The 25,293-nt window shown below is 39.5% G+C and overlaps 1 protein-coding gene across 2 annotated transcripts in view; it reads left to right on the top strand.

The window, feature by feature from the left end:
- The window catches only part of fnbp1l (formin binding protein 1-like), a 37,016-nt gene that overhangs the window by 6,868 nt on the left and 4,855 nt on the right, over positions 1–25,293 (top strand). For both annotated transcript variants that reach the window (XM_026346480.1, XM_026346479.1), the window contains exons 2-14: positions 14,622–14,737; positions 15,646–15,696; positions 16,228–16,375; positions 17,150–17,212; positions 18,246–18,350; positions 19,018–19,146; positions 19,832–19,978; positions 20,111–20,338; positions 23,865–23,974; positions 24,123–24,255; positions 24,408–24,502; positions 24,755–24,930; positions 25,191–25,228. In XM_026346480.1, coding sequence (XP_026202265.1) covers positions 14,622–14,737; positions 15,646–15,696; positions 16,228–16,375; positions 17,150–17,212; positions 18,246–18,350; positions 19,018–19,146; positions 19,832–19,978; positions 20,111–20,338; positions 23,865–23,974; positions 24,123–24,255; positions 24,408–24,502; positions 24,755–24,930; positions 25,191–25,228 — 1,539 coding nt within the window. The remainder of the gene's footprint in view (positions 1–14,621; positions 14,738–15,645; positions 15,697–16,227; positions 16,376–17,149; positions 17,213–18,245; positions 18,351–19,017; positions 19,147–19,831; positions 19,979–20,110; positions 20,339–23,864; positions 23,975–24,122; positions 24,256–24,407; positions 24,503–24,754; positions 24,931–25,190; positions 25,229–25,293) is intronic.

Genomic DNA, 25,293 nt, shown 5'->3' with positions numbered 1-25,293 from the left:
CTCACAGATAGTAGTATAGACTTTATACATTGACATCCCCTGTTGTCAGTTGTGTTAATTTACTACAAACATTTTGAGTGTCACCATTTCTGTTTATAGAAGATTTTATAATGCCGACCCCTACAAAAACATGTTTTTAAAGAATGAATTTAGCCACAAGAATTCATGTTAAGAGTAATCTAATGGTTTTAATAGTTTATAATGGAAAAAATGACCACATTTTGCAAATAGACTGGTTTGAGCCAATTTTTACCATATTTTATGTCCCCACCCATCCAAAGTTGTCTTATTTCCTGCAGTAGCTCAAAAACGCCTAAAGCCAGTAAGTGAGGAACAAATTTTGTGTGAAATGAGCTCCCGATTATGTGAGATACCACTCCCAGGAATTCAGTCTCCTGAATAGCCATAAATTCACAGATTTAGAGAAATAAACAGCATTGGGTTAGAAAACTGTGATGACACTTTTCAGATTCCACGGATGCTGGTGGATTGATTAACAATATAAATAACTATTAGTGGCAGCTCGAAAAACATTTGAACTGAACAGTTGTACATTATTTAAATGACAGTTTAATAATTACTTTGCTAGCAGGAGAATTTCTGTTGACCTAAACAGGAGTGATATTAATGTTTTCAATACAGTATAACTGTTGTCTGTGTGGTTAAACTACAACAACATTAAACGTAGTGACGCAGAATTGAGATGTGCTGCAGCTGATGCCCTTTGGTCGTTGTGTACTAAACACATTAGTTGCCTGCTAAACCTGCTTATTTCTGCTGGACTGATACTATCTGCTCTGTGGATGGATACCATTCCAAATTACTTGGACCTACAGTACTACCTCAAACACAAAACACCTGCTGACTTGCTGATAGACCCTAGGACACCATAAAGACGTTTACTCGAGACCTCTTATTGTAAGTTCAGTTCCATGTTTAGAAATCTCTGTCACTATAGTACCATTCCCTAGCTACCAATGTTAGAGCGAGGAGCATACTGTAGATCAAGCACAAATGAATCAAGCACCTTTTTGTTCCCTCTTGTGTATGTGAGGAAACAAACATTGGGAGTGTGTTTGTCGTGCAACGATAAACCATTAGCTCTTTTTGTCTGATAGTAGAGTTGACAGTTGTACCTCTCAATCTTAACACTTTTCATCTTCTTCTTACTGTAGCATCCCCCTAAACCAACTCTGCCTCTTCTCCCTTGGGATCAGGCAGAATTCCCTATCACAGACCCTTTGTCTGCTGTGGGTTCCCACAGGCCAAAACAAAATAGGAAGTCTTTTAAAATTGTTAAATGTCACAGAGCCTCAAATAGACATTTGTGATGTAAAGCTCCTCTTTGTCTCCCAGAGGCAACATATGGAAAAATGTTGCTGAACAAGTCAAACTGGATATAGTACTGATGAGAGAGAGTGTGGGTAATGGAAGCGTATTGGTGAATAGCAAAGGCAAGACTGTCCTTTTCATCCATCCAAATTGATATAATGTTAAACAACATTAGGCTAATTGCAAAAACCCTTACCCAGCAATAACCCTAATTTCAGTTTACAATATTATAACAAAGAGAAAGGCTGGAAATATGTCCATAAAGAACGTTTTCAGATACTCTCATATAAGATGAACCCAAATAAATCCACGTGTTACAGCTGATACAGTTTGTTCTTTAATTCATTTTTTAATCTGAAAAAAAAATCTCCCATGACTCGAACACCACATGGAGTGTTTGTCTTGACTGTAGAGTTCCTGGAACTATCTCGAGGGTTTTGTCTCTCCACCCACTTTGCTGATGTAGAACTTGGCATCGTGATCAAGACGTAGAAAATAAAATGCAGCCTTATCAGTCAGGGTGCAGTGCTTTTTTTCTGCTGTTGTGGTCCAACTATACGTATTTGACAGAAATCTGCACAATGTGCACAATAAATACAAACGTGAAAAAGGATGTATATGCATGGGACAAGCGTAACTAGGACAGCCCCACCCCCCTCTCCTTTCACTTGTCTCCCTCCCTGTCTGACATACAGTCTGTTTGTATACGAGGAAACAATGTTAATTCCAGCAGTAGAAGAGTTTTCCCAGGCTGTTTATTTGGCTGATGAAGTTTCAGAGCCCAATAAAACTGCTGTGTTGCCTTCAGCTCTGTGTTACTCGTTTGCACAAACACTCATTGGCTGCAGCACAGAGGGTTGATGGTTACCTAGACAACCTGAGTATACCCCCTTCCCTCAGCGGTGGGTACCCCAGATCATAATATGTCAGGTTATTTAGAGTGCAGTGGAGGGTAAGAGATGTTAACACACAGCTTGTATCTTATCCATTCGTTTGTCTGAAATGAGGACAGATGTTTATCTTTTTGCAAAGCAAAGAAATGAAAGGAATTTGTTATTTGAAAAGTGGGATACTCTTTTCTTCCTGACAACCTGAGACTTCTTTTGCCTCCAGGTCCTTGTTGGCAACAGAGTGGAAACAATAGTCTCAAGCTAGATTGAGATAAATACATTTACGAAACACTGAGACATTATGGGTTAATGAACATGAAGAGGGAGAGAGCTGTAGAGGTAGCGGCAGCAATCACTGACATTACTGCTTGTTAAATTTAGTAACTGTAGATGGGTAGTAATACTGACAGCCGAAGTGGCAACAATGCCAAGTGTTGTAGTTGCTGTAAACCATTGTGAAAATAACCCCATTAAAATTTGGGATAGGATTTGTCAGTGCATAGAAACAGTTCATTTTGCATTCATGCTGATATGTTATATTAGCTCAACAAAAATACAAGGTTTCTATGGTATGGTAGATATCTGTACTGTAATGTTGGCTCCACAGATCAGTTTAGATGATGACCGACATATTTACTTTAAATTGTCACACATTGTGTTTCAGTTTCCAGAAATTTCTATATTTTCAAGTTCCAGTTTCTATCAGGTAGCCCTGGTTTGATTATTGTGTAAAACTAATAAAGAGAACACAGAGACAGGTAGTTGTACAACACCCAGTTTTTTATACTAATGTCATATGATGTGGAGTTAATGAGTAATCCATAATACACAATTGGAAATACACTGTGTTGGCTAGCTTGTGTTCTCTGCCTTTAAATATGCAAATGAGGCGGGGAAAAATAAAACATGCACACAGATCCACTGTTAGTATGTCACATGAAAGCATACTCATACTCAGTCACTCCCTGCATACCATAATAAAGACTTTGTATTTAGATGTTTCATTTGAGAATACAGGTAGCTTTGAGTTTAGGAATCTTCTCCACTGGGCATAAGACCTCACACTTTGAATAGAGACAAACACAGGGACTTAAACTACATCCATACGGTGTGTAGGTATTTGGTACAGGTATTTATAAAATACTATTCTGGGAGTATATTCCCTATAATCTTAAGGAAATAGTTTTGGTAAATATTATATTATCTTTCTTGATGCAAAGATACTACCTTGATCCTACCACTCTGGTTTTTGTTAAAAGTCAATCAGCTGGTCAGCTTATCTTAACATAAAGACCTGAAATACAGTAGCTTGCCTGGAATTTACAAAGGCAACAAAGTCCACCAGCATCTCTAAAGTTCACTGATTAACATGTTTTATCTCATTTGTTTTATTTGCACAACTTTTTATACTTTTTTTTTGTACGTAGCTGTTAGCACCTACTTCTGGTCTTTTTGCTCGGCCAAGCTAAAGGACAGATAACAACCATAACTTCATATTGAATGGACAGATATGTCTCTCAGCAAGAAAGTGCATAAGCAAACCTGCTCCTTTATTTAACCAGCTCATTTTACTTTCCTGAGGCAGTAATATATTGTCTGCCAGTTCGTCTTTTCTATACGCAGTCACTTTGCATATTTAAATGAACATCTGTTGTTGACATTTGAGTTTTATCAAACGTGTTTTTACTTTGATGGTCACATTTTAAGTTGCCACAGTAGAAGCACATAAACATATTTACTGCCTCAAACATCTTAGGTTTTTAATGTTAAATTAACTAAAGGTTTGTTTTATAAAAAAGTGCCAGTTGTCAGCACCCAAGCCAAGTGCCATAGCCCAGAGTGAACTGCTGTGATCAGCAAGAACACTGAAGAGAAGGTGCCATGGTACAAACACACACACAGCTGGGAGCCTCATGCCAAACTGTGACTGTGATTGTGACTCTTGAGTTGGTGGTTAGATAAATCAGGCATCCTGCGGCTTTCCTGTGAGATGAGTATGTGTTGTGTACGTGTGTGTATACACACAGGCATGCACACATGGTCTGACGATACAGTCGAGCGGATTGTCGAACACAGATTGGACGCATTCAAAGGAAGCGCTGAGGTTAAACGTGTGGACAACCACTGAATCTGCCATCTATGTATGTGTATATCAGTGTGTGACTTGGTGTAACCACCCAGCCCAGTCGTTGCTTAATTTCAGTAACACATGACACAACTACATTTTGAATTCAAAGCCTGTATTTGCTCGGTTCTAACACTTATCTCCTCTTAGACTTTTTTTTTTCCCACAGCAAAACATTATCTAAAAACTTTTTTTCTACCGACTGCATTTCCAGAAAAGATAGAACTTTTTCTAAAATGCAATGAAAACTAAAATCTGCTCAGTTATCTGATAAAAGCCAGACCGACAAACCAACCTATTTGTGTTTTGTAAATATAGGCTAATTTACCTTGCCTGCAACACACTCCACAAACAGACAGACAGAGACATAATAAGACTACAAATGTTTATTAAATATTAAAGTAGCTTCAACCTACATAATTCCAGAATCGACAGGATAATTGTTGAGGTGAGGGTCATGGTCATGATTGGATATAAAAGAGACATACACCAAAGGTTCAGTCTGTGTTTGTGCAAGCAAAAATGGGTCATTGTCAAATATTATAAGAGAATTGTCAGTGAGTTCAAAAGGAATGATTGTCAATGCAAGATTGCAAAGAATTTAGGTCTTTCTCCTTCTATACTAGACATCAGTGTGAACAGGTTCACGATGGTCTGTAAAAGCTAAGGGCGGAAGTCGCTGTTGTATTTTTGTGACCTTCCAGCCGTCAGGTGGCTTTGCATGATGGCATTGTGTCATGCTACTGCAATGACTCTAGAGTACACTGAATAACTGTCACCTAACATATGCACATGCACCATCAACACAGAGTTGGTAATTGGGGCTTTAGAAAGACCTACAGTACTGCGTGCTGGCCATATGCTGATCAATTGCTAAATTTGCTTATATTTGCAAAATGAAATTAAGTTGGCCAGTGAACACTGAACAACTTTTCTTTCTACTTTTGTCAGTTAGAAAAGATTCAAGTGAATAAAACAAATAATTCAGAAATAGTTTTTATTCCGTTTTAGAAAAAGTCCCAGCAATTCTGGAAATGGTTTGTAGCTGGCTTTTCATTTCTTAACTCGGATTGAAAGTGGCTTTTGTTGGTAAAAATGGTGTGTGGCAGTAGTATGTGTTCTCTGCCTTTAGGCAGAAATATAATGATTTGCATATATGTTTTAATACTGGATTGAAGGCCTGACCTGCTAAACTCCACAAAGAATTTGACTTCTCCCAACAGTCAGACTTAATAATCAGTTAAACTCTGCTGCTAGTTTTTTTTTGATTGTTGTTGTTGTTGTTGTGCAAAGGCTCTTTCCGATGCTCTGAGCCAACCTGAAGCTACCGCAAAGCATCTGTCACTGACCTCGATATTTCAGCAGCTTACCACACCTGGTTTATGAAAAACAACAACGGCTTGTGACTCAGATAGATAAGTAATAGTTGATGTTGAATATATATCATATGACATCTCAGACGACAGTGTGAGATGTCTTTGTCTTTTGCACTAAAAGACCATATCACTGTATAACAAAGCAGTGGGTGAAGAAATGTGTGGAGTATTGATCATTTGTATAGTACTATAACCTGTGTACAAACTGTCCCATTGCTGCTCTTTATCTTTATAGTTTTAGCAGAATCGCTACATACCCTCAGTACTCTCAGCCCAACTTCATCCAAAAAGACTGTTTTCTGCTGTGCTTAAATTGTAATTATGTGTTTGTAGCTTGCAAACCTAATGATTTTGTGAGCTGATGTCATTGTGAAACACATCTGTCCATAGAGAGCCTCAGACTGAAGATGGTTTAATAAAAGGAGATCATTTTGAGAGCCCCTCTGTTTCACCCTGTTGGTATCAAACAATGACCCAGGAAATCCACTTGGTGACCTTTAGTGACAGAGAGCCAACCCCACACAGTGGCCCTGATCAAGATTAGGGTTGAGACGAGGAGGGTCAGACTCAGGGTGAGATGGCTTCTGGAGCCTGATCGAAGTTAGCGTATGATATTTACACAGCAAATAAAGGTCAGAACATGTATGTGGACGTTTTACAATACACAGAACATGTTATTGACATGGAAACTGCCATTATCAGGTTCTTTCTTCTGTTTCAGAAATAGTCAAAGGCAAATTAAGAATCTGTATAGATTCCCAGTTATTAGTTGGAGACAGTGACTTGGGATCTGAGTTGGATATTTGGTTGAAGTGTCCATACCGCAGTAACACTTTGCATTTTTTAAATGTTTTATTGGTATTCATTTTCACTTTCTTGTGTCCATAGTAGTCTCACAAACAAAATTGATTTAGCTCATTTGGCAGCAATAAACAACGCAGTGTGACTGTGTTGTAAAGCTAAAGTCTGTAACTCGGAGCTCTTACATTTGATTGACATGTTGTTTATGGTTGTAGGACTGCTTGACTGGATAATCTTGTTTGTTTTTGATCAATATTTGCATTTAAGTCATTTAAGTTAAGATTTTGGAAGAAAGAGAAACAGGATGTATTGAGCCAAACTAAGACATTTAAATTGACCATTAATATGTGTCCAGTGTAACACATTTGTTCAGCCAAGTATGTCCAGGGCCAGTGTAGTGACCTTTTGTAAAGCATGGAGAACAACTTTACTTCTTGTCGGCTCTGAAGATCTAATATGACTTGACACAGACATTTCCTCCTACCTTCATCATGCCAACATGCTGCACTGTGATTGATGTGACGTGTTAAAATAGTCATGGTGCAAGTATGTGTGGGTAACATGAAGTGTTATAAATGGGTATTATCCTGTTCTTCTAGGCCATGATCGTATCTTGATGTAATTTATGTTTATGTAAGTGTCTCTCGGTCTGTCTTGTCTAACCAGACTGTCAGGGTGTGTGCGTCTATGTGTGTATGAGCCAGCAGGGGAGCAAGACAATGGTGCAGATCAGGTTGCTACGAAACTTGACTAGCTAGCCACAAACAGGAGTGCCCAGGTGTGTGTGTGTGTGTGTGTGTGTGTGTGTGTGTGTGTGTGTGTGTGTGTGTGTGTGTGTGTGTGTGTGTAAGTGCATGTCTGTTTTTGTTTTCTACATCGACAGATATTAAATAAAACTGGAACGGCCTAGAGTGAAACCCTCAGTTTGGGAAACACTCAGTGCGTTCACATGCACTCAAGTAACCAGGTTACAACAGTCTTTCTCGAGTAAGCTGATTTCTTAAGTAGAAGACTTTATGTATTTTACTGCAAAAATAACATTCAGTGAAATCTTTTCTGTCTTCTGATGTGTTATAAAAATACTGCAGTCAGAAAAATTATTTTTCATTAATTTACTTCTGTTTTTACATTGTATTAAACATGTAGAGAAGGCTTCAACTTCATTAAAGTGTCATTCGCTTTTTTGACCTTGGTTCCTCTTGAAAGTTCTGGCACAACCTGAATGACTCTTACATATAAGTAACAGACTCAGTGTATTGGTTATTTAGTAGTATGGAGGCCCAGGGTGGCGAGGATGGGTTAATGTTTGACCCTCTCTAACTCTGACACGTTTCAAAGATGGCTAACTGGGTAGAAAATGGCAGCATAGACAAATATCGGTCATAGCAATTAGTGTAAACAGATGGTGGGAAAATAATTGTAAGGCTGCAATTACTATTATTATTTAGATTTATTTATTCTCAGTTATTTGGTCTAAAACATTAATTACCAAATTAGTTGTGCCTCAAAGTTTTACTGATCGGATGATGGACCGGATCTTTCTGTTTGCATGTGTGCCTTCGGTCTCAGCCAGGGGATGGTGAACATCTGCTATAACTTTCCAGCTGCTGATCAGTTTCAATGTTGAAAGTGATACAGTGTCTGTTTAAAATATTTATTAGCAGCTGCAGTGCTCGTTCCTTTCACACAAAGAATTTTGATGTTTTCCCCTGAGCTGTGTTTGCATATATCGGTATGCCTGTGATTGGAGGAAAGGTTGAGCAATTCACCTATTGAAGAAACTGAAAGCAAACATTCCAGTGGAGTCAGTGCAGTCGGAGCTAATCCTCCATCTTCACAATAAATTGTGCACAGACTGCTCCAACTATTGCACCGGGGGAAGGAACACCCATGTCTTTACTTCAACTGAGTCATTTGAACTGATGTAATCAAACACAAGGATGTTACAATAGCTTAACACTTCACAGGATCCCATTTGGCCCCATTTGTAGATGCTTTGATGCACACTCAACCTAAATAAATATTATATAAATGGTGCCAAACATTTAGCTACATGACCGTAGCTTAGTCTATATTTGGTAGGTTTTAATTTGGGTTAGACATAGGCCTAAATATAGAGTATATTTGTATTTTAACTGCTGTTCTGTTCTGTTTTACAGCAGATGACTTAATAGCAGAGCAAGTGAAGCAGTGTAATGTGCATCAGGTGCTGATATAGCTCGGGGCTGTCTGTGGAATGAACTGTGATTAAAACACACCAATATCAAAGCTTTAACCTTCAGTAGAGTGTTAAAGACGCCGACTGTTGCTGCTGCCTGCAGAGAGGTGAGAGGGATGAAGTCAGCAGTCTGACAGTGCTCATGCCTGTTTTGTCCATAGATGGCAGTTGGAGACTTTTCAACACAACCTTTCAGAAGCCAGGCCAAGTCGACTCATATCTTTGCTCTAAGCAAGGACAAACTAAAAACAACTGTGCGTGCGTGTGTGTGTGATATACACAGGTATAAAATGTGAGTTTGGTACCTGGCACCATCTAGTCAAAGTTCAAATAGTCAACCTTTTCAACAACGACATTCCTCATTTTGTCTGATCAACAGCCAAAACCTGCAAAATAAAAGCTTTATTGAATTGTCCAGTAGTATGAATACGATTATAATCAGTGTTAAACAACAGAAAAGCAGAGTACTCTATAATTGGCATAGTAGTCTACGGTTTGATATGAAGGATAAAAGAATATATGACAAATAAAAACAGTGTAAACATTAAGATGATAAGAAGCTATAAGCACTGAGAAGAACTTGTACTTTAATACTTTTATCATTCATCTAACAGTTAATTAGTACATTAAGAGTGAAATTCAGTTTAAAATTTGTATTATATTAACATACTAATATTGAATTATAAAGTAAAATTTACTCTGACAGAGCATTTTATACACATCACACAGTTGTAGCTGTAGTTGTATTGTGTTGGATTAGCACTGTCTACAATTATTAGAAATGAGAATTTAAATTTTAAAGACAATGTCCTGGATTTATCTATGGAGGACCATAGAGTTTGCTGAAAAACATGAGGTAATGTAGGATGTAATTATTACTGGAGATGAAGTGAAATTAGCTACATGTGCACGTCAGACTGTAATAAACTCACTGACCAGGGCAGGTAATATAAAAATCATCCCTCCTCCCCTGGGGAAGTAATTCCAGTTAGAATGAAGGTTTAGACCAGAAGAATAGGCATGTTCTCCTGCCCAATTTTCCTCCTACTTACCTCTTGTTTTTCCTACCTCCCCTCCCAAAAGCGCTCTCCTAATGCCAGTCCTCTCCTCCCTCACACTCCGTCTTTAACCTCGAACGAACACACACACACACACACACACACACGTCTTCTCTTTCCAATCATTTTCTTGGAAGCGACTTTCTTTTCCTGGTTATTGTCGAAGGAGATAAACACCAGTAGACGCAGTAAATGCACACACTGCAGACTGAGCCTGGGGGTCTTTAGACTGATGCCAGTGTTTCAGACAAGTTGGCATTTCCTACCCAGTCTCTGTCTCTGCCGCAAGTGTGTAAACTCCGCGCTCTGGAATGCCACAGTGTGTAATTAGTCTATTGTCCTATCAGCATTTTCTATGCTAATTAATGTTGCCTTCTTTCATAGAATGCACTCAGGTTGTCTGGCTCTCTGATTGGCTGTGGAGCGGTAGTCTAGCTGTCTGATTGGCTGTCAGGGTGCACAGAAGACTCATCTGGGAGATAAATGACTAATTTATTCTCTCACCCTAAGATCAAAGCTCATTAAAGCAGAACAGTGGCTTTGTTTGTGGAAACACAACATGTGACCCAGTTTGGATTTTGAAAGGGAAGGAAACTAGTTTTACTGTCCAGTGGTACAGTGGCATGTGTCCAAATAGGTGTGTGTAAGTACAGGGTAGTATAAATGTTCAGAAAATGGTGTCAGACTGATATTAGAATTTCAAGGCTAAAAATGACGAGAAGGTGTTTTTTAGATAATCTGATAACGTCACTACCAGGATCCTCGTTTAGTAACAAATTCTAAATTGTGAGTGACTGTTAATCTTTACATTTTGGATATTTACTTTTTTGTGTCCAAGATCTAAACTGAACACTGTGGGGGAAAATATGAACCCTGCCTTTTGAGTGGAAACAACAATATACTTGAGCATCAATTTACATGTGTGCATACAAGATATTTGTGATATTATAAACAACTCATTGACATGGATCTTGTTCACTCTGAGGTAGATGGAGGTTGAGGCTTTCTCTGCATTGATGCATTTGATATTGACTTGAACATTAGATTTGCATTTGAACCCCCAGCCATAGTCTGAGCGTTGGCGAGTAACTGAAAGATTGACAGTTAATATGCAATAAATATCTGAATTGAGTTTTCACCTCTGTTACTGAACAGATCTATTAAGATGGTTTGGAGGCTGTTGAGTAATGTACGCCTGTTATGATAACAGGCCTAATACGATAATGAGCAAACGAATGACATGCATTTACATGCACTTAAATAACCAGGCTACATTTGTCTCTCTCCACTAAGCTGATTTCTTAACTGTCATAAACATAAAACCCGTCGTTTACTTTTATGGGCCTACAGTATATGCACATAAACTGCAAACTGTCTGAATAAGTCTCTTTCTGCTTCTTATTTCTTTTCAGTTCAGACAGTTTGAGATGTGAAGTCATAGCGTTGAATATAATGTAACCTGTAATTTCTTACCATTGTGATGGAGGACATACTGTTTTTGTTTTTCTAAAGACACCATTTCCTGTAATTATGTGTTGATAATGTGACAGGATGTTGTATTGCTGCTCCTGATGACATTACTACTGGTGCACCTTTCTGTTGCTAATCAAGGATCAGCTGACATGGACGCTGTTAAGTTTTACAATGGTTATGAGAGGGTGCCCTAAATATTGTGGTATGTGGCACTTAACCTGCCATTTATTTTAGTTAGTGGTACACGTTTTGGGTTTATTGAGATTATATTTTGGTGTGCATTCTGGTCTATGTCATTTTGCTCTCTTTGTTATGTAATACTAGGGTGGGAGAGTGAAAGCCAGAGAAAGGAAAAACAGATACTGGAGTGGAAAGTGTCAGTTACAGTGCAGGTGCTGCAGCAGCATGGGTTACTAAGTGCAGATTCAGTCAGCTATGCTTTAACCATCATTTTCATCCTCCTACTGCCTGTGGGCTGAGCGTCCAGGAGCCCAACGATGTTGTCATTTCCCCAGTGCACCAGTCTGTGCTCAGCTTGCCACAAACTACAGGATGAGCTCATACTCTATTACTTATTCAGAGACACCGTCACACAGGCTGACGCAACCGCAGGCAGACGCATCGGCTAAAAAGAGGTGGACTGGCATGTGTGCAGGCCAGGCTGGTAAAAGGGCATTTACTAGAAGCAAACATAACCCAGCCTTTCTGATTTGGATTCTGTGTAACATCCTGCAGAGCTGCTATTGTATCGTCATCTTGACTGTGTGTTTTCATGCTGCACTTTTATGTTTCAACAACAGAATATGTTTGAATATTGGCAGCTTGACAATTATTAATTATCTGCACCAAATATCCTTCACTGTGGTAAAAACTGGCATTAGGCCTTATACAGATGAATGGATGCTGTTTTTTTTTCTGCCAGCACTTGTTTCACGCCATGACTGTTTAGTTTTAACATGCAGGGGTCCTTTTGTTTGTCTCAGTGGGTTTATTTTGTCAGCATATTATTCAGCTGAGGGCTGCTTTTACACTGCAGGCTCTCTCTTGTTTTCTGTTTTGAATCAGACAAATTTTCTCCTTCAGATCACAGTTAAAGTATGACCCACAGAACTGAGGGCTTCAACAAATCACTTATGGTTGGAGTCACGGATGGTGGTTCCAAAGTGCCACAAGTAATTGCAAAAAGAGCTCTAAGTGAACATGAACAGTTATTACAATTACATTATCAGCTCTGACCCTGGAAAACATAAGAAAATAGTCTTAGCATCAAGGTTAAAATGCTGCAAAATCTGGATCATTTCATGTTATCATCTTGTTTTTGTCTTTCTATCTATGTGACCTTTTTTGTAAAGATTCAACACCTTGCTCAAATGAAAATTCTTCAAGAGGAAAAGGTGTAAAACAGCAATGACTTCTACTGAAATTACTGCAATGCAGAAAAAGAAAACATTTCTGTCAGAGGACATGCTCTGCAGACTATGGTGCATTCTCCAAAAACATTCTCTATATACACAGTAAGAAGTTAAAAGTGTTTAAAAGACTAAATGCAACTCAGGAGCAGTGTTTAAAAGGTTCCCTGCTGTCCTTGTATTTGAAGAAAAATAATAACTGAATAAACAAGGAGGTCTGCTGTCTCACACGGTCTTGTATTTCCCTTGGTGACCCGTAATTGCTTTAGTCCGGGCCTTGGTTTCTGTTGAGACACACACAAAGAGAAAAACAGAGTGGTGGTTGGAGAGAACATTTAAGGGACATCACAGTTTTAGTATCTGAAATTAAAATGAGCAGGGTTACCCGCTTATCTCTTTTTAGATTGTCCTGATTGTTGATTTAAGCTTTAAACAGCCACTGGTGTGCACATGTGTCACAACCTTTTGTGGTTTTTCATATCTAAAAACTGAGAAACCCCAAGCTGTCTGCAGTGGACCTTATTTTGGTGCACAATAGTTTGGGGCAACAGTGGCTTGTAGATGAGCACATGGGGTTTTAAAAAGAAAGGTGGAGATTTGTTCTGCAGTGAGCCTGATGAATGTGGTATTAAGAAGCAAATGAGCAGCAGCAGCCCCTCTTTTATTCCCACCACTGTGTTGCCCTTAAACAAAGCACTTAATGACCAGCAACTGCTGCAGTGTGCAACAGATAAGACAGTGTTTGTGCTGGGCAGGTTCCAGGTGCAAATGTTTGAGAGTGTGGAGCCCATTGCTTCTGAAAGAGTATTTGTGTGTGCTCAACCTACCCTGAATGAATAAAGGCTTGTGTGTTAGTCCTGATAAAACTGCCCATAAAGGGTTTCTAAGCTTGTGGAGAATCTGCCGTCTTCTTGTCATGTGCTTTGTTGGAGAGTTTTGCTGATCCCTAAACCGTTGCTGGGCATTGACAAGAAGTAGTTGGAAAAAGCAGAGGAGAGAATATGGTTATGAGCAAAATTATTCTCATAGCATTTAATAATAAAGCAGTGTGGTTTGGAAGATGGTTGGCAGTATTTTGTAAAGATTTAAAAAAATATCAAAAAATAATCTTCTACGCTGCCTATCAAAGCTAAAAGCTGTGACCCACCACGCAGACGGCCGACCAGTGGCTGCTGTCGGGCTGCTGGTGAGCGTCTCAGCTGCTTCAACATGTTGAATGGATGGACCCACCCATGTGAGGGACCGCTTTGATTGGCTGTTCAGCTTAGCAAATTGCTGCATAGGAAGAGGAATGGATTCCAGTCCCATTTCTAACTTATTAGAAGTGATTAGAAGTAACTATAAACAGTCTGTGGCGAGCGAGGTTGGTGTGAAAATAGTCATCAAGTGCTGCCAAGTGCTGCTTTGTTTACATTTTGTATCTCTGCGGTCCTGGATCTTCCCTTCCCTCTTTCCCTTCTTGACGGGCAGATACAGACTACTTCCACCTGCTGGCATACAGAGTTATTTCCTAGTGGCAATTTATGAGATTGTTAACTTTGCAGTTTGCACTTGTGCAGATGGAATTATTGTAATGTGTTTATGGATTAAAACTGCCAGGATGTAGGATCCAGTGTGTGTGTTTACATACACAGTAGACAGGAAACACTCCTAGCACTGAGTCACTGGCAGCCATGTATTTTATAAATAAATATTGAGTGATATTCAGCTAGGCGGTCACATGGCTCTAAACTCTCAGGAATGATATTGTGCTGTGAAATTTACATCAATGACACCTGCATCAAACTCAGTTATTCATTTTCACTGTCTGCTGAGTCCATTTTTGTGTGTTTTTAGGAAATCTTTGTTTTCTAATTTGGAGAAATGCTTTTCTGTTTTCCTCTTGTGCCTTTTCTTTCCTCTGCCCTGTGTGATTATTATTCCCCTCTTTTTATTTCAGGACCAGTTTGATAATCTGGACAAACACACACAATGGGGGATCGACTTTCTGGAGCGCTATGCAAAGTTTGTCAAGGAGAGGCTGGACATAGAACAAAACTACGCCAAGCAGCTACGGTACACACACACATGCACAAAATAAAGAGAAATACATGGTGACATTGCAGTACTCGGAGGCTGTCGTGTGACTCAGTCCTACTTCTAATTTTGTCTCTGTCTTGCTTGGATGTTATGAGTAACCTTTCCTATGTTCTTCTAATGTCTCATACAGGTAATCAAACTAATATCAGAATAATTCAGATGTTGCAGTCTTACAGATGGGACATAAGAATCACAAAATACTGCTTTGGTTGACCTTCATATACAGCAGAAATAACAAGACGAGCCTTCATTTTTATTCCAGACGCCACATGTCTGCCAGGATGGGCCGTAGACTGGTCTCTCCATCAGTGTAGGGAAGATTTGGACATCATGTGTACAAACTATCTAAAATTGGCTTAAATTAAATGTTGTAGTGCTTAACAAGACAACTCTACAAGCTACAACCCCTTAAAGATACTAAAAACCAATATAGTGGCAGCTGAGTGTGATTTCAAAGAGCAGAAATCCCGGCCTGCACATGTTGCTGCAGGCAGTGAACATGATGATGAATGATGAAAGATGCACCTTTCTGTCTCTGTGTTGATGTTTTTGCAGATCACATGGTTGGAAAAATGAGGCAAAAGACATGTTTTTAGTCAATGAAACCACAAAGACACACACACACACACATTCCTCTGCTCTGTAGTTGAATCATTAACTTGCTGCTTTACTCCAGTCAGTCGTTATAGCTGGCGGGAATAGGCAGGCAGATACTTGATGTTTAAATTTTAATTCATCTTTAATAATATACAGATCGCGTGTGTGTGTGTGTGTGTGTGTGTGTGTGTGTCAGCCTCTTGTCCGTTTACCTGTCTCTCTACCAGGCTTAAAATATCAGACAGCATCTCTAACCTTTGTCTGGTTTTTCTCTCTTGTTCTCTCAGGAACTTGGTGAAGAAATACTGTCCAAAGCGCTCTAAAGATGAGGAGCCGAGGTGAGTAGATAATTGAGCAGTGTGTTGGTTCTGTTTCACTCGAGTTTTTCTGCTTATTTTTGTCTTTTGTGCATCTGCAAAGTGTAATTGTAGAAAAGGCCTGCTCACATCTGGCCTTTGTGGGTCCGTCTGCCGTTCATGAGTTTAATTATGCAGTCTGACGCAGCAATAACTGAATATCTACCTGTTTGTGCAGCGTATGCAAAATACTAAAGTTCAAGCTCTTTTTAACAATAGCACTCGTTAACAATCCTCATTGAGTGATTGTGTTTTCTGTTGTGTTAATACAGCAATGAGAAGTAACTTTCATTTAAATCTGTGAAGTACTTCACTAGTAGGAAATCATTGCATTGAATGACAGCAGATGGATCTGGAATCAACATGTTGTGAGCAGTGCCAAGTCAGTTTTGTTTATATAGCTCTTTTCATATCCTGTGGCTATTCAAGGCAAAAACACATTAATCAATATTTAAAAAGACCCTTGAATCCTGTAAACAGTGAAACCATGTTTATTATGTTTCTGTTGTGCAGGTTCACGTCATGCTTGTCATTCTACTCCATACTGAATGAACTCAGCGACTACGCTGGTCAGAGGGAGGTGGTGGCAGAAGAGATGGGTCACAAGGTGTATGGAGATCTGATGAGGTACAGCCAAGAGCTCAAAGCTGAGAGGAAGCACGTGAGTACACAAAGAAGTTAAACATTCACTTTTTGTTGAACAACAGTGACACATTTGGTGCATCACTTGTTAATTAAGTCCACATTCTCCAGGAAACCTGTTGCTTTCTGTCATGAAGCGGATGTCTCTGTCTGCCCACTGTATCCTCTGTGTCACCTAATGTGCATTCGTTTTCTGTTTGGCTTTACTCAAGAGGATAAATATGTTGGATGTGATGTTAACCATCTGTCCTTCACTTCCTCCACCATCTGCTGATGCTCTACATGCTCTGGAAGAACAGCGCCCTCTCCTTGTTTTGTACCATAAAGCAATCCAACACATGCAACAATATATTACTCCTAAAGATATATACAGTACAGTTATGTGGTTCTTTAAAAGTTATTTAGCCTAAAGATTAGCCAAATTAGCCCAGTATTACATCTACTTGCTTACTTTTTGACAGCTTACAACCATATTTTCATGGTGTTTAAGAGCAGACAGTGTTGCTCATGGGGGCAGATCCTTTGACATCTGGCTTCTGTAATAAGAAACTGCTTTTCACTGCTCAATTAGTTTTTTTTTACTGCTTTAGTCACTAGACTGTAGTAAATGTGTGGCTGTGGCAACTTCAGTGGATTGTTATTGTATATGTGAAACAAATAGCATTTGTATATGTGGTTATGAATGTATTCTCTATATATTTACATGCATTTTCCTGTGTTTTTTGTCTTATTGCTGTGTGTATGTGTATGTATGTGTGTGTGTGTGTTTGTATATATGTGTGTACATGAGCAGCATCTACAGGAGGGCAGGAAGGCCCAGCAGTATTTGGATCATTGCTGGAAACAGATGGACAATGTAAGTGAAGAGGAGGAGGGATGGAGGAAAAAAATTAAGTGTTTAGTATAAATCATGTGTGTTAGGGAAGAGACAGGCCAGCTGCACTCATTTCATAATTGTTTGCATAAGGAATGCAAGAAATGCTAACAAAGGTAACTTTAGGACAAAATAATCGACCTTTTTCCTCCATATTCACCTTTACTTTACTACTTTTAAAGACATGTCTGGTACAGAAATGAGTATTGTGTGTTCCTCTGTTCTGTTCTGACCATATAATATAAAGTGTGACATTAGAACGTGTTTTTCTGACTGTGAGAACACTGCAGTGTCCCTTTCTTCTTCTTGGCAAACCTCCCAGTCTACAGGGGCCAGGACCAGGAAACACACACACACACACACACACACACACACACACACACACACACACACACACACACACAGCAGAGACGAGACTAGCCCCTCCCAAATCAAAGCAAGGCAAAGCCATGCGCCACATTTGGTCCTATGCAGCCTACGTCTAGGCTCCTAAAATACTCCAGAAGGAAAGATTCCATTTGTTCACTTCATTTAATTGTATTTTCTGAGTTATTTTATAAACCTCTGTTCATTCCAAGACTTTATAATTAATCGCCACGAGTTTGCAAGAGCTTTAAAAAATGCTGCTTGTTAGATTTCTAAATATTACACATCCAGTCACATATTTCAGTCGGGCCCGAGTTGCTTTTCTGCCGTGTTTCAATGTGTGGTCTGCATGACTTTAATAGTGACTACCTAGTGACTGGACTGCAGTGTAATGTCTGAGTTATTCACTGTGTTTCCTCCACTGCTAATGTAATCCAGATGGGCTGGCAGGAAGTAAACTATCTCTCCCTGTCTGATTAATCTCCCTCTTTCACTCTTTCACCGCTCATTCACATATTTTTTTTTTACTTTTATTTTCTCCAAGCTCTTTGAAAAATACTGGAGATGGAGACTCGATAACAAAGATGTTGGGCAGTATAGTGTGTGATGTATTTTTAACACTGTGACTTCCTCCTTTTTCTTTTTTTAGAGTAAAAGGAAGTTTGAGAGAGAGTGTAAGGAAGCAGAGAAATCCCAGCTGACCTACGAGCGGTTAGATAACGACATCAATGCTACCAAATCAGAAGTGGAAAAGGTAGGAAGCTCCCACCTGCAACACAGCTGCTGTAATCATTTGATCGTGTCTGAGCCAGAATAATAAATTACCCTCAGTTTCTTCTACTTCTTTTCATTATCAGTGACATTAGCGTGTTGACTCAGGCTGCAGCAGCCAGATGACTAAAGATTCCAGTATTAAAGAACACGAGACGTAGATCTTTTCTGTGACATTAAATCCTCGTTGAATCATATGTTGAATCATATAATAAAGTTACTACAGCAACATCATCTCACTCATCTGCACAGTAGTACAGTGTTTTACGTACACTTGGAAGTGTACAGTATAATTGGTGCCTATGAAATTATGCTGTTGCTCTTCTTTTTCCCCACACACTTGCTGTATAATTAGACTATGTGGAAAAAACGTTTCAAATAGAAGTAAAGTCACAAAGATTTACCCCAGTTGTTAAGTTCAGCAGATTTTTTGTTTGAGTTTTTGTGCAAGTGACCCCATATTTCATATAAAATACTTAGATATTTGTCACCTTTGGGTTTTACAGTGTGTTTCTGTAGCAGTTACATTAACTAATGCTGTGAAATGGCCTCAGTTTTGCCCTTGTTGTGGGGTCACATTAGATGCAGGTAGACGAGCAGTGGCTGTTGCATTATCTGCTAATGTTAATGTTTGTACCATAAATGTTTAGGCCAAAGCCCAGTACTACCTGCGGACTCACATGGCTGATGAGAGTAAGAACGAGTACGCTGCACAGCTGCAGAACTTCAACGCAGAACAATGGAAACATTTCAACAACGCTATACCGCACATCTTCAAGGTAAACCAAGCTTTTATACTGCAGCTTGAGATCAGTGCTGGACATTTACTTAATACAGGCAGGTCTGGAAAATACATTAATTTCTTTTAGATGTTTTGTTTATTAAATGTCTTCCAGAAATAGGTTATTATCTTAAATGGGTGTTTATTAACTTCTTCATCCATCCTACCAAAACCTTTTTTGGTGCTTAGCCAGGTTAAGTACATATTTAATTATTAATAAAAAAAAGTCCAATAAAAACATTCAAATAACAGAATGAAGTAAATATTCAAGGCATTTAATAAAAAAGTTAAAAAGGAGAATCCCTGCTTGTTACAAATATTAATATATATGGGATATGTTCTTTTATCTTCAGAAATAATGGATCTTTCATCCATTTTTAAAGTCTGAGATTAGCTTGACACTAACAAACTGGTGATTACGTGTTTTGGCAGCCGTCACTTATAGCAGTGTCGTGTTTAGAGAAAGTGTGGCTCCCTGTGTAAGTGCCTCATTACATGTTTAACTGAGTGGCTCATCTCAGGTAAACCATTACTAATATATTGAGTTTGTATCGGTGTTGTCCAGGAAAAGGATCTGCGAACCCAACATCTTGTTTACCTACGAAGAGCGTAGAGAAAGTGTCAGTGTAAGCAGAGCAGCATTTGGCTTGTTACTAGTGATTATTCCTTTTTCTCTGTTGCAGAATCTGCAGGCTATGGATGAACGTCGGACGGTGAAGCTCGGAGAGACGTACCGGAGCTTTGCAGAGGTGGAGCTGAAAGTCATCCCCATCGTCTCCAAATGTCTAGAAGGAATGGTTTCTGCTGCCAAAGCTGTTGATGAGCGAAAGGTATGTAGCTGTGTGTAGGGGAAGAGCTGAGAGAATCCAGTAAGGCTGGGTTTTCATAGAACTTAACTTTACCTGCTGGATGTTTCCTCCATCTCATTTTGTCTCACACCTCTCACTTGTCCCTTTTTCCAGGATTCAGTCATCGTCGTAGAATCGTTTAAGTCCGGCTTTGAACCTCCAGGCGACTTCCCCTTCGAGGACTTCAGCCAGAATCTGAGCAGAACGGGTTCGGATGGAACCATCAGCAACACACCCAAAGGAGACAGAGACAGAGAAGTGGGCCCAGCACCACGGTCTGACCCAAAACACGCTATGAGCAGAACCAAGAACAAGCTGTGGCTGTTTGGGAAGAAACCAAAGGTACGTGAAGTGAGGAAAGGCTGCTTCAAATCAGTTCTTTTTATATTCATAATCATGCAATTTAAAATGTCTTAGTTCTCTTAAAACATGCAAAAAATATCAGCTGCTGTTCGTAAATAAACTGAGAAGTCGCACTCGGTCAGAAATGGGTGGAGATATTTATCGAGGTGGCATAATTATGTATTTATAAAACTGATATAGACTTAACGGGCACAAAAAACAGTTGAGCAGCCATTAATTAACATCAAAAGGATGGTTGTAATTTATCATTTATTTAAATTTCACATAAATCCATATCCTGTAATACTTTATAACAATAATAATAATAATATTATTTAGTATTTATAAGTAAAATTTTATTCACTAGTATTTACAGATAAACTGTAGTTAGTGGCACACCTGCACCAGGTAGTAAATCCCCTTAGTCACATCCTGAACACCCTTTTCACCTTCTCCATCCCTGCCCTCTACAGTTTGTCTTTCACAGAGACACTTTGTGCACATTTCCTGATACTATTAATGTTAAATTCCCTGAAGACCGACACTCACTCTTCACTCGAGCTCTGTTCTCAGCTCAACAACAAGCTCAACAAACCTTTTCTCAGACACAAAACCTGGACCTTGCCCCTTCGCATAAAGCTCATGTTGATCATTAACTATCCACTGTTGGTTTGTGTTGCCGTCATCAGCTGCTCACAGTATTAGGAACCATAGGGTGTGTGTTAGTGTGTCGTATGTGAGTCAGTTTAATTGTTTAGCAAACAGTGGCCTGAATTTTAAGAGGTGTGTCCCAAACAAAGTAGACGTTTAAATTCCCTGACACACAATTGTACGTATATGACAAATTTATAAGGTACATGTACAATGCAGTACAGCCGCTCTGCCATTTATATTATATTATATTATATTAATTAATTAATTCCTCAGTTTTGTTGCTATGCCCCCCCCTTATCCTGATCCCCACCAGTCCCCCTCTGCCTCTCCTCCTTCACCACCGTCCTCCTCCTCCCATCGCCAATCCACCTCCCACCTTTTCCCTTCATCTCGGTTCAACTCTGACCTAGTGAGCCACTACCTGTCTGAGATAAAGACTACAGTACCCAGAATCCCCCAGAATTTGAAAGGCCTGAGGAGAGGGGTGAGAGAAGACACTGGGTTTTAGTGGATTTCTTTGAGTTGCGACAGGTTGAAGTGACATTTTCTGTTTGTTTGTTTGTTTACGTATGATTTATACACAGCTTCTGCAGCTTCTGGAGTATTAACAAACTATTGTATTTCAAATAACATCAGTGCATTAAATTACCTTAAATATAGTTTATAGTCCAATTAGACATACTGATAAACACTGCTATATATATATATATTTATATTTGAAGCTTGCAGATGCTGAGCACCGACTCTTTCCTTCCTTGTCTCTCTTTTCTCTTTCTTATTCGTCTCTGTTGTTTCTGTGTTGTTTCTTTTCTCTCTCTCTTTATTTATGGAACAGATTTAAGCTCCACTCTCTTGATGGGGGATCCTTGGTGATTGATGGTGTATGTGTATGTAAAGGGGTTTGGAGGAGTCTTTGACTTCGTGCTTTCATCCTAGTTGGTTTAAAGTGTTACCAACATCAGGTGTGTTACTCTGATGTTGGTCTGGCCTCAGTTTGCAGTGGTGTGTGTGTGTGTGTGTTGTCGGCTCTTTTAACAGTGTCATTGTGTCGTGAAGCAGATCTCTCTATAAATAACCCCCGTCCTCAGCGTTGAGCCAACACTTTCAGTCGCTTTTGCTCTTCTCAGATTTGTGAGAACCATCTATTCTGTCTGGTTTAATCTGTCAAGTCCTCCTCAAAACAACAGACAGATGAACTGACTGATCAACAGTTGCTTCAGTTGCTGAAATAAATCAAACTGCTTAAAGAAAATGATCATATTCAGAGAGATGTATTTAAGATGTTGAAAGTCAGATTTGCAAACGCCTATAGAAGCCAAGTAACACGAATAATAACATGAACATGATCAACAAAGTTGTAATGAAAGATCAAATAATGTGCAGCTGATATTTAAAGTCCTATGTTGTTTCCCTCGTTTGCCAGCTTGCAGTTTTCTTTGCTTAGCATTGTTTTGCGTATTTATGTTAAGTTGGTGCCATCATGTGTTGCTAAGTGTAAAAGCATCAAATCAGCAGCAGGAATCTGAACTGCTTTTTTGTGCCTAAACGCTGTGCTTGAAATAACTTAATCTTGATAAAACTTGGCTTCTAAAAACCTTCATGGACAGCATGTCACCTCTAGACGTTCCACTTTATCCTGTGGTCGACGTGGTTCATGTGCTGATACAAACCAAAGTGGGATGCACTTGTATAAACATTGCTCCTACAGAGAGCTACTGGTCCAGAACTGAACAGGACACCTTTTAGAAATGTGATTTAATAAAAAACACACTAGAAAGCATTTGTTGCCTGAGATGGTTGTTGTTCAAAGAAGGTTCTTTAATCAGCCAAAAAAACAAACACAGAATAATTTGACTTTCATGAAATGTCTCGTAATATCACACGTAGAAAGAAAGGCAGCGGCGTCTCCTGTACTTGTAGATGCTTCGGTTCTTCTAAGAACACCTCTGTGGGTGTTGATCAAAGCAGCAACAAAGTCTGAAGTGAATCGCAGCACACTGGGAGGCTGGTGCAAATATTCATTAGTTCATGTTCATTCATAAACTGTATTGGAGGATGTTCACACTAATGGCCTAATGTGTGAATTTAAAACTGGGCGCCCGCGTTGATCTGACTGGTTTTCATGCTGCCCAACTGGCTTGTTGTTGGACTGTGTGTGTGACAAACTGACCACTAACTAGCTTCGCATGTCGTCTCTTTTTACTATATGTAAAATGCATCAGTGGTCGGTAAAGATGGTAAGTGATCAACTGTGTGTATGAAGTGTTCACAGGAAGATAAAGTCCATAAAGTGTGTCTGCAGTTTGTAGGATTCCCTCTAGTTTCCAGTTGGACGACAAATCCCTGTAGTTGCAGTAGCTAGTGATCTTTTCCCAGTTGTTGTCTGTAGTAAACCCATATTAAAAGAAGAATGCAAGTTTATATCAGCATTGTTAATAATTTTAATGTTACTTGCTGTGCAGAGTTTAGCTTAACAGGATTTAAAGAGCAATGAATAAATAACTTCAGCAGCTATTTCTTAGAAAGCAAATTCCTTAAAATGCTCACAATACAGACGTAGCACAGTTAATCTGCTGAGGAAGACTGTGATAAGATTAAAAACACTGACACATCTTTGTCTGCTTCCAGATTTATTTAATGTGTTTGAGGTTCACTGCTGGTTAATTAAAGAAAAGTGTCAAATGGAAATAATTTAGCATTTTAACACACTGGACTCACCTAAAGGAAACAGTATACATCTGTCTATGTAATAAAGATGAAACAGTATTTTTCTTAGTTATTCTCTCAAAGAAGACTTCATGAGTTGGTTTGAATTGATTCAAAGTTGATTTATTGACTCGACTTAATGTCTAACGCTCTTTCTCTCCACTAGGCTCCATCTCTGGAGGACTACAGTCACTTACCACCTGAACAGAGGAGGAAGCGGCTGCAGCAAAGAATCGACGAACTGAGCAGAGAGTTGCAGAAAGAGATGGATCAAAGGTAAGACGGTTACTGATCATCCCCTTATGTTGTCCACTTTTGGAGCCTACAAACCTCTTCTCTTGAAAGCTGCAGTAGTAACTAATAGAATAATGTAGCTGCAACATGAAACTGCATCAGCTCAAACACACGTTTGTGTGTTTTTCAGAGATGCTCTGAACAAGATGAAGGATGTGTATGAGAAGAATCCTCAGATGGGAGACCCCAGCAGCCTGCAGCCCAAAATATCAGAAACCATCTGTAACATGGAGAAGCTGCGCTCGGAAATCCACAAAAATGAGGTGAAGTGAGATGGCTAAAAACATATGACTACTGAGAGATGGTGATAGCACCACCTCCAGGTCAACTGTGCAAATACATGTGGAGGGTGAAGTACACAGCTTGTAATATTAGCAGAGATCTCACCCCCCTTTTCTCTGTCTCTCTTCGTCAGACTTGGTTATCCGAGGTGGAGGGAAAGCAGAGCTCCAGAGGCGACAGAAGACACAGCGCTGACAACCACCATCACACTCCTCAAGGCAGAGAGAGGTGAACCTGTTTACTGAAAACGTGTAATATCTATTCAGTTATTGACAGTAGATCGTGTTGTGATGTAATGGATTTACCTGCTCTGTGACCTTTGTCCTGCTGGTATTATTAGATTTTTAAAGTACGTCTTTAAACTCTGGTTCCCCTCTAATAGTCCTGCTAAGATACGACGTCTTCAGGGGAATCGTCTCCTGTATGTTGGGTCTATGCTGTATGTTAATAAGTTCACCCCTGCTTCCTGTTTCCCATCAGCCCTGAGGGCAGTTACACAGACGACACCAATCAGGAGCATCACACACCTCATCACCGCACCGGTCCTCCAAAGCCCGGACAGCCAAACCCCGACCCGCACGAGTTTGATGACGAGTTCGATGACGACGACCCGCTGCCCGTCATTGGACACTGCAAAGCTCTGTACTCCTTTGACGGTAAAGACAACAACACAAAGTGTCACGTGTCTCTATCTTGTGTAGAAAGCTGCACACTGTTCTGTGAAACATCATGTTTTTAATGTTTTTAACATTATGATGATGATGATGATGATGATGATGATGATGATGATGATGATGTTGTAAGCAACATGGTTAGTTGGACTCAGACCTTTAGGACCTTCAGTGACCATAAGAACATATGTTACATATGTGTGAGGCTGAGCTCCTGATCTCACTGTGACTTGTTTGAGTTACAGGTCAGAACGAGGGAACGCTGGTGATGGCAGAAGACGAGGTAAAGGTCCTTTTGTTATCGCCTCATTCAAACCAAACCTTATGATTGATTTGACATGTTGAAAA

Source organism: Anabas testudineus, chromosome 4, assembly GCF_900324465.2.
Source record: "Anabas testudineus chromosome 4, fAnaTes1.2, whole genome shotgun sequence".
In the NCBI taxonomy this organism is placed as follows: Eukaryota; Metazoa; Chordata; class Actinopteri; order Anabantiformes; family Anabantidae; genus Anabas; species Anabas testudineus.
The sequence above is the reverse complement of the archived record's forward strand: the minus strand, read 5'-3'. Positions and strand labels throughout refer to the sequence as shown.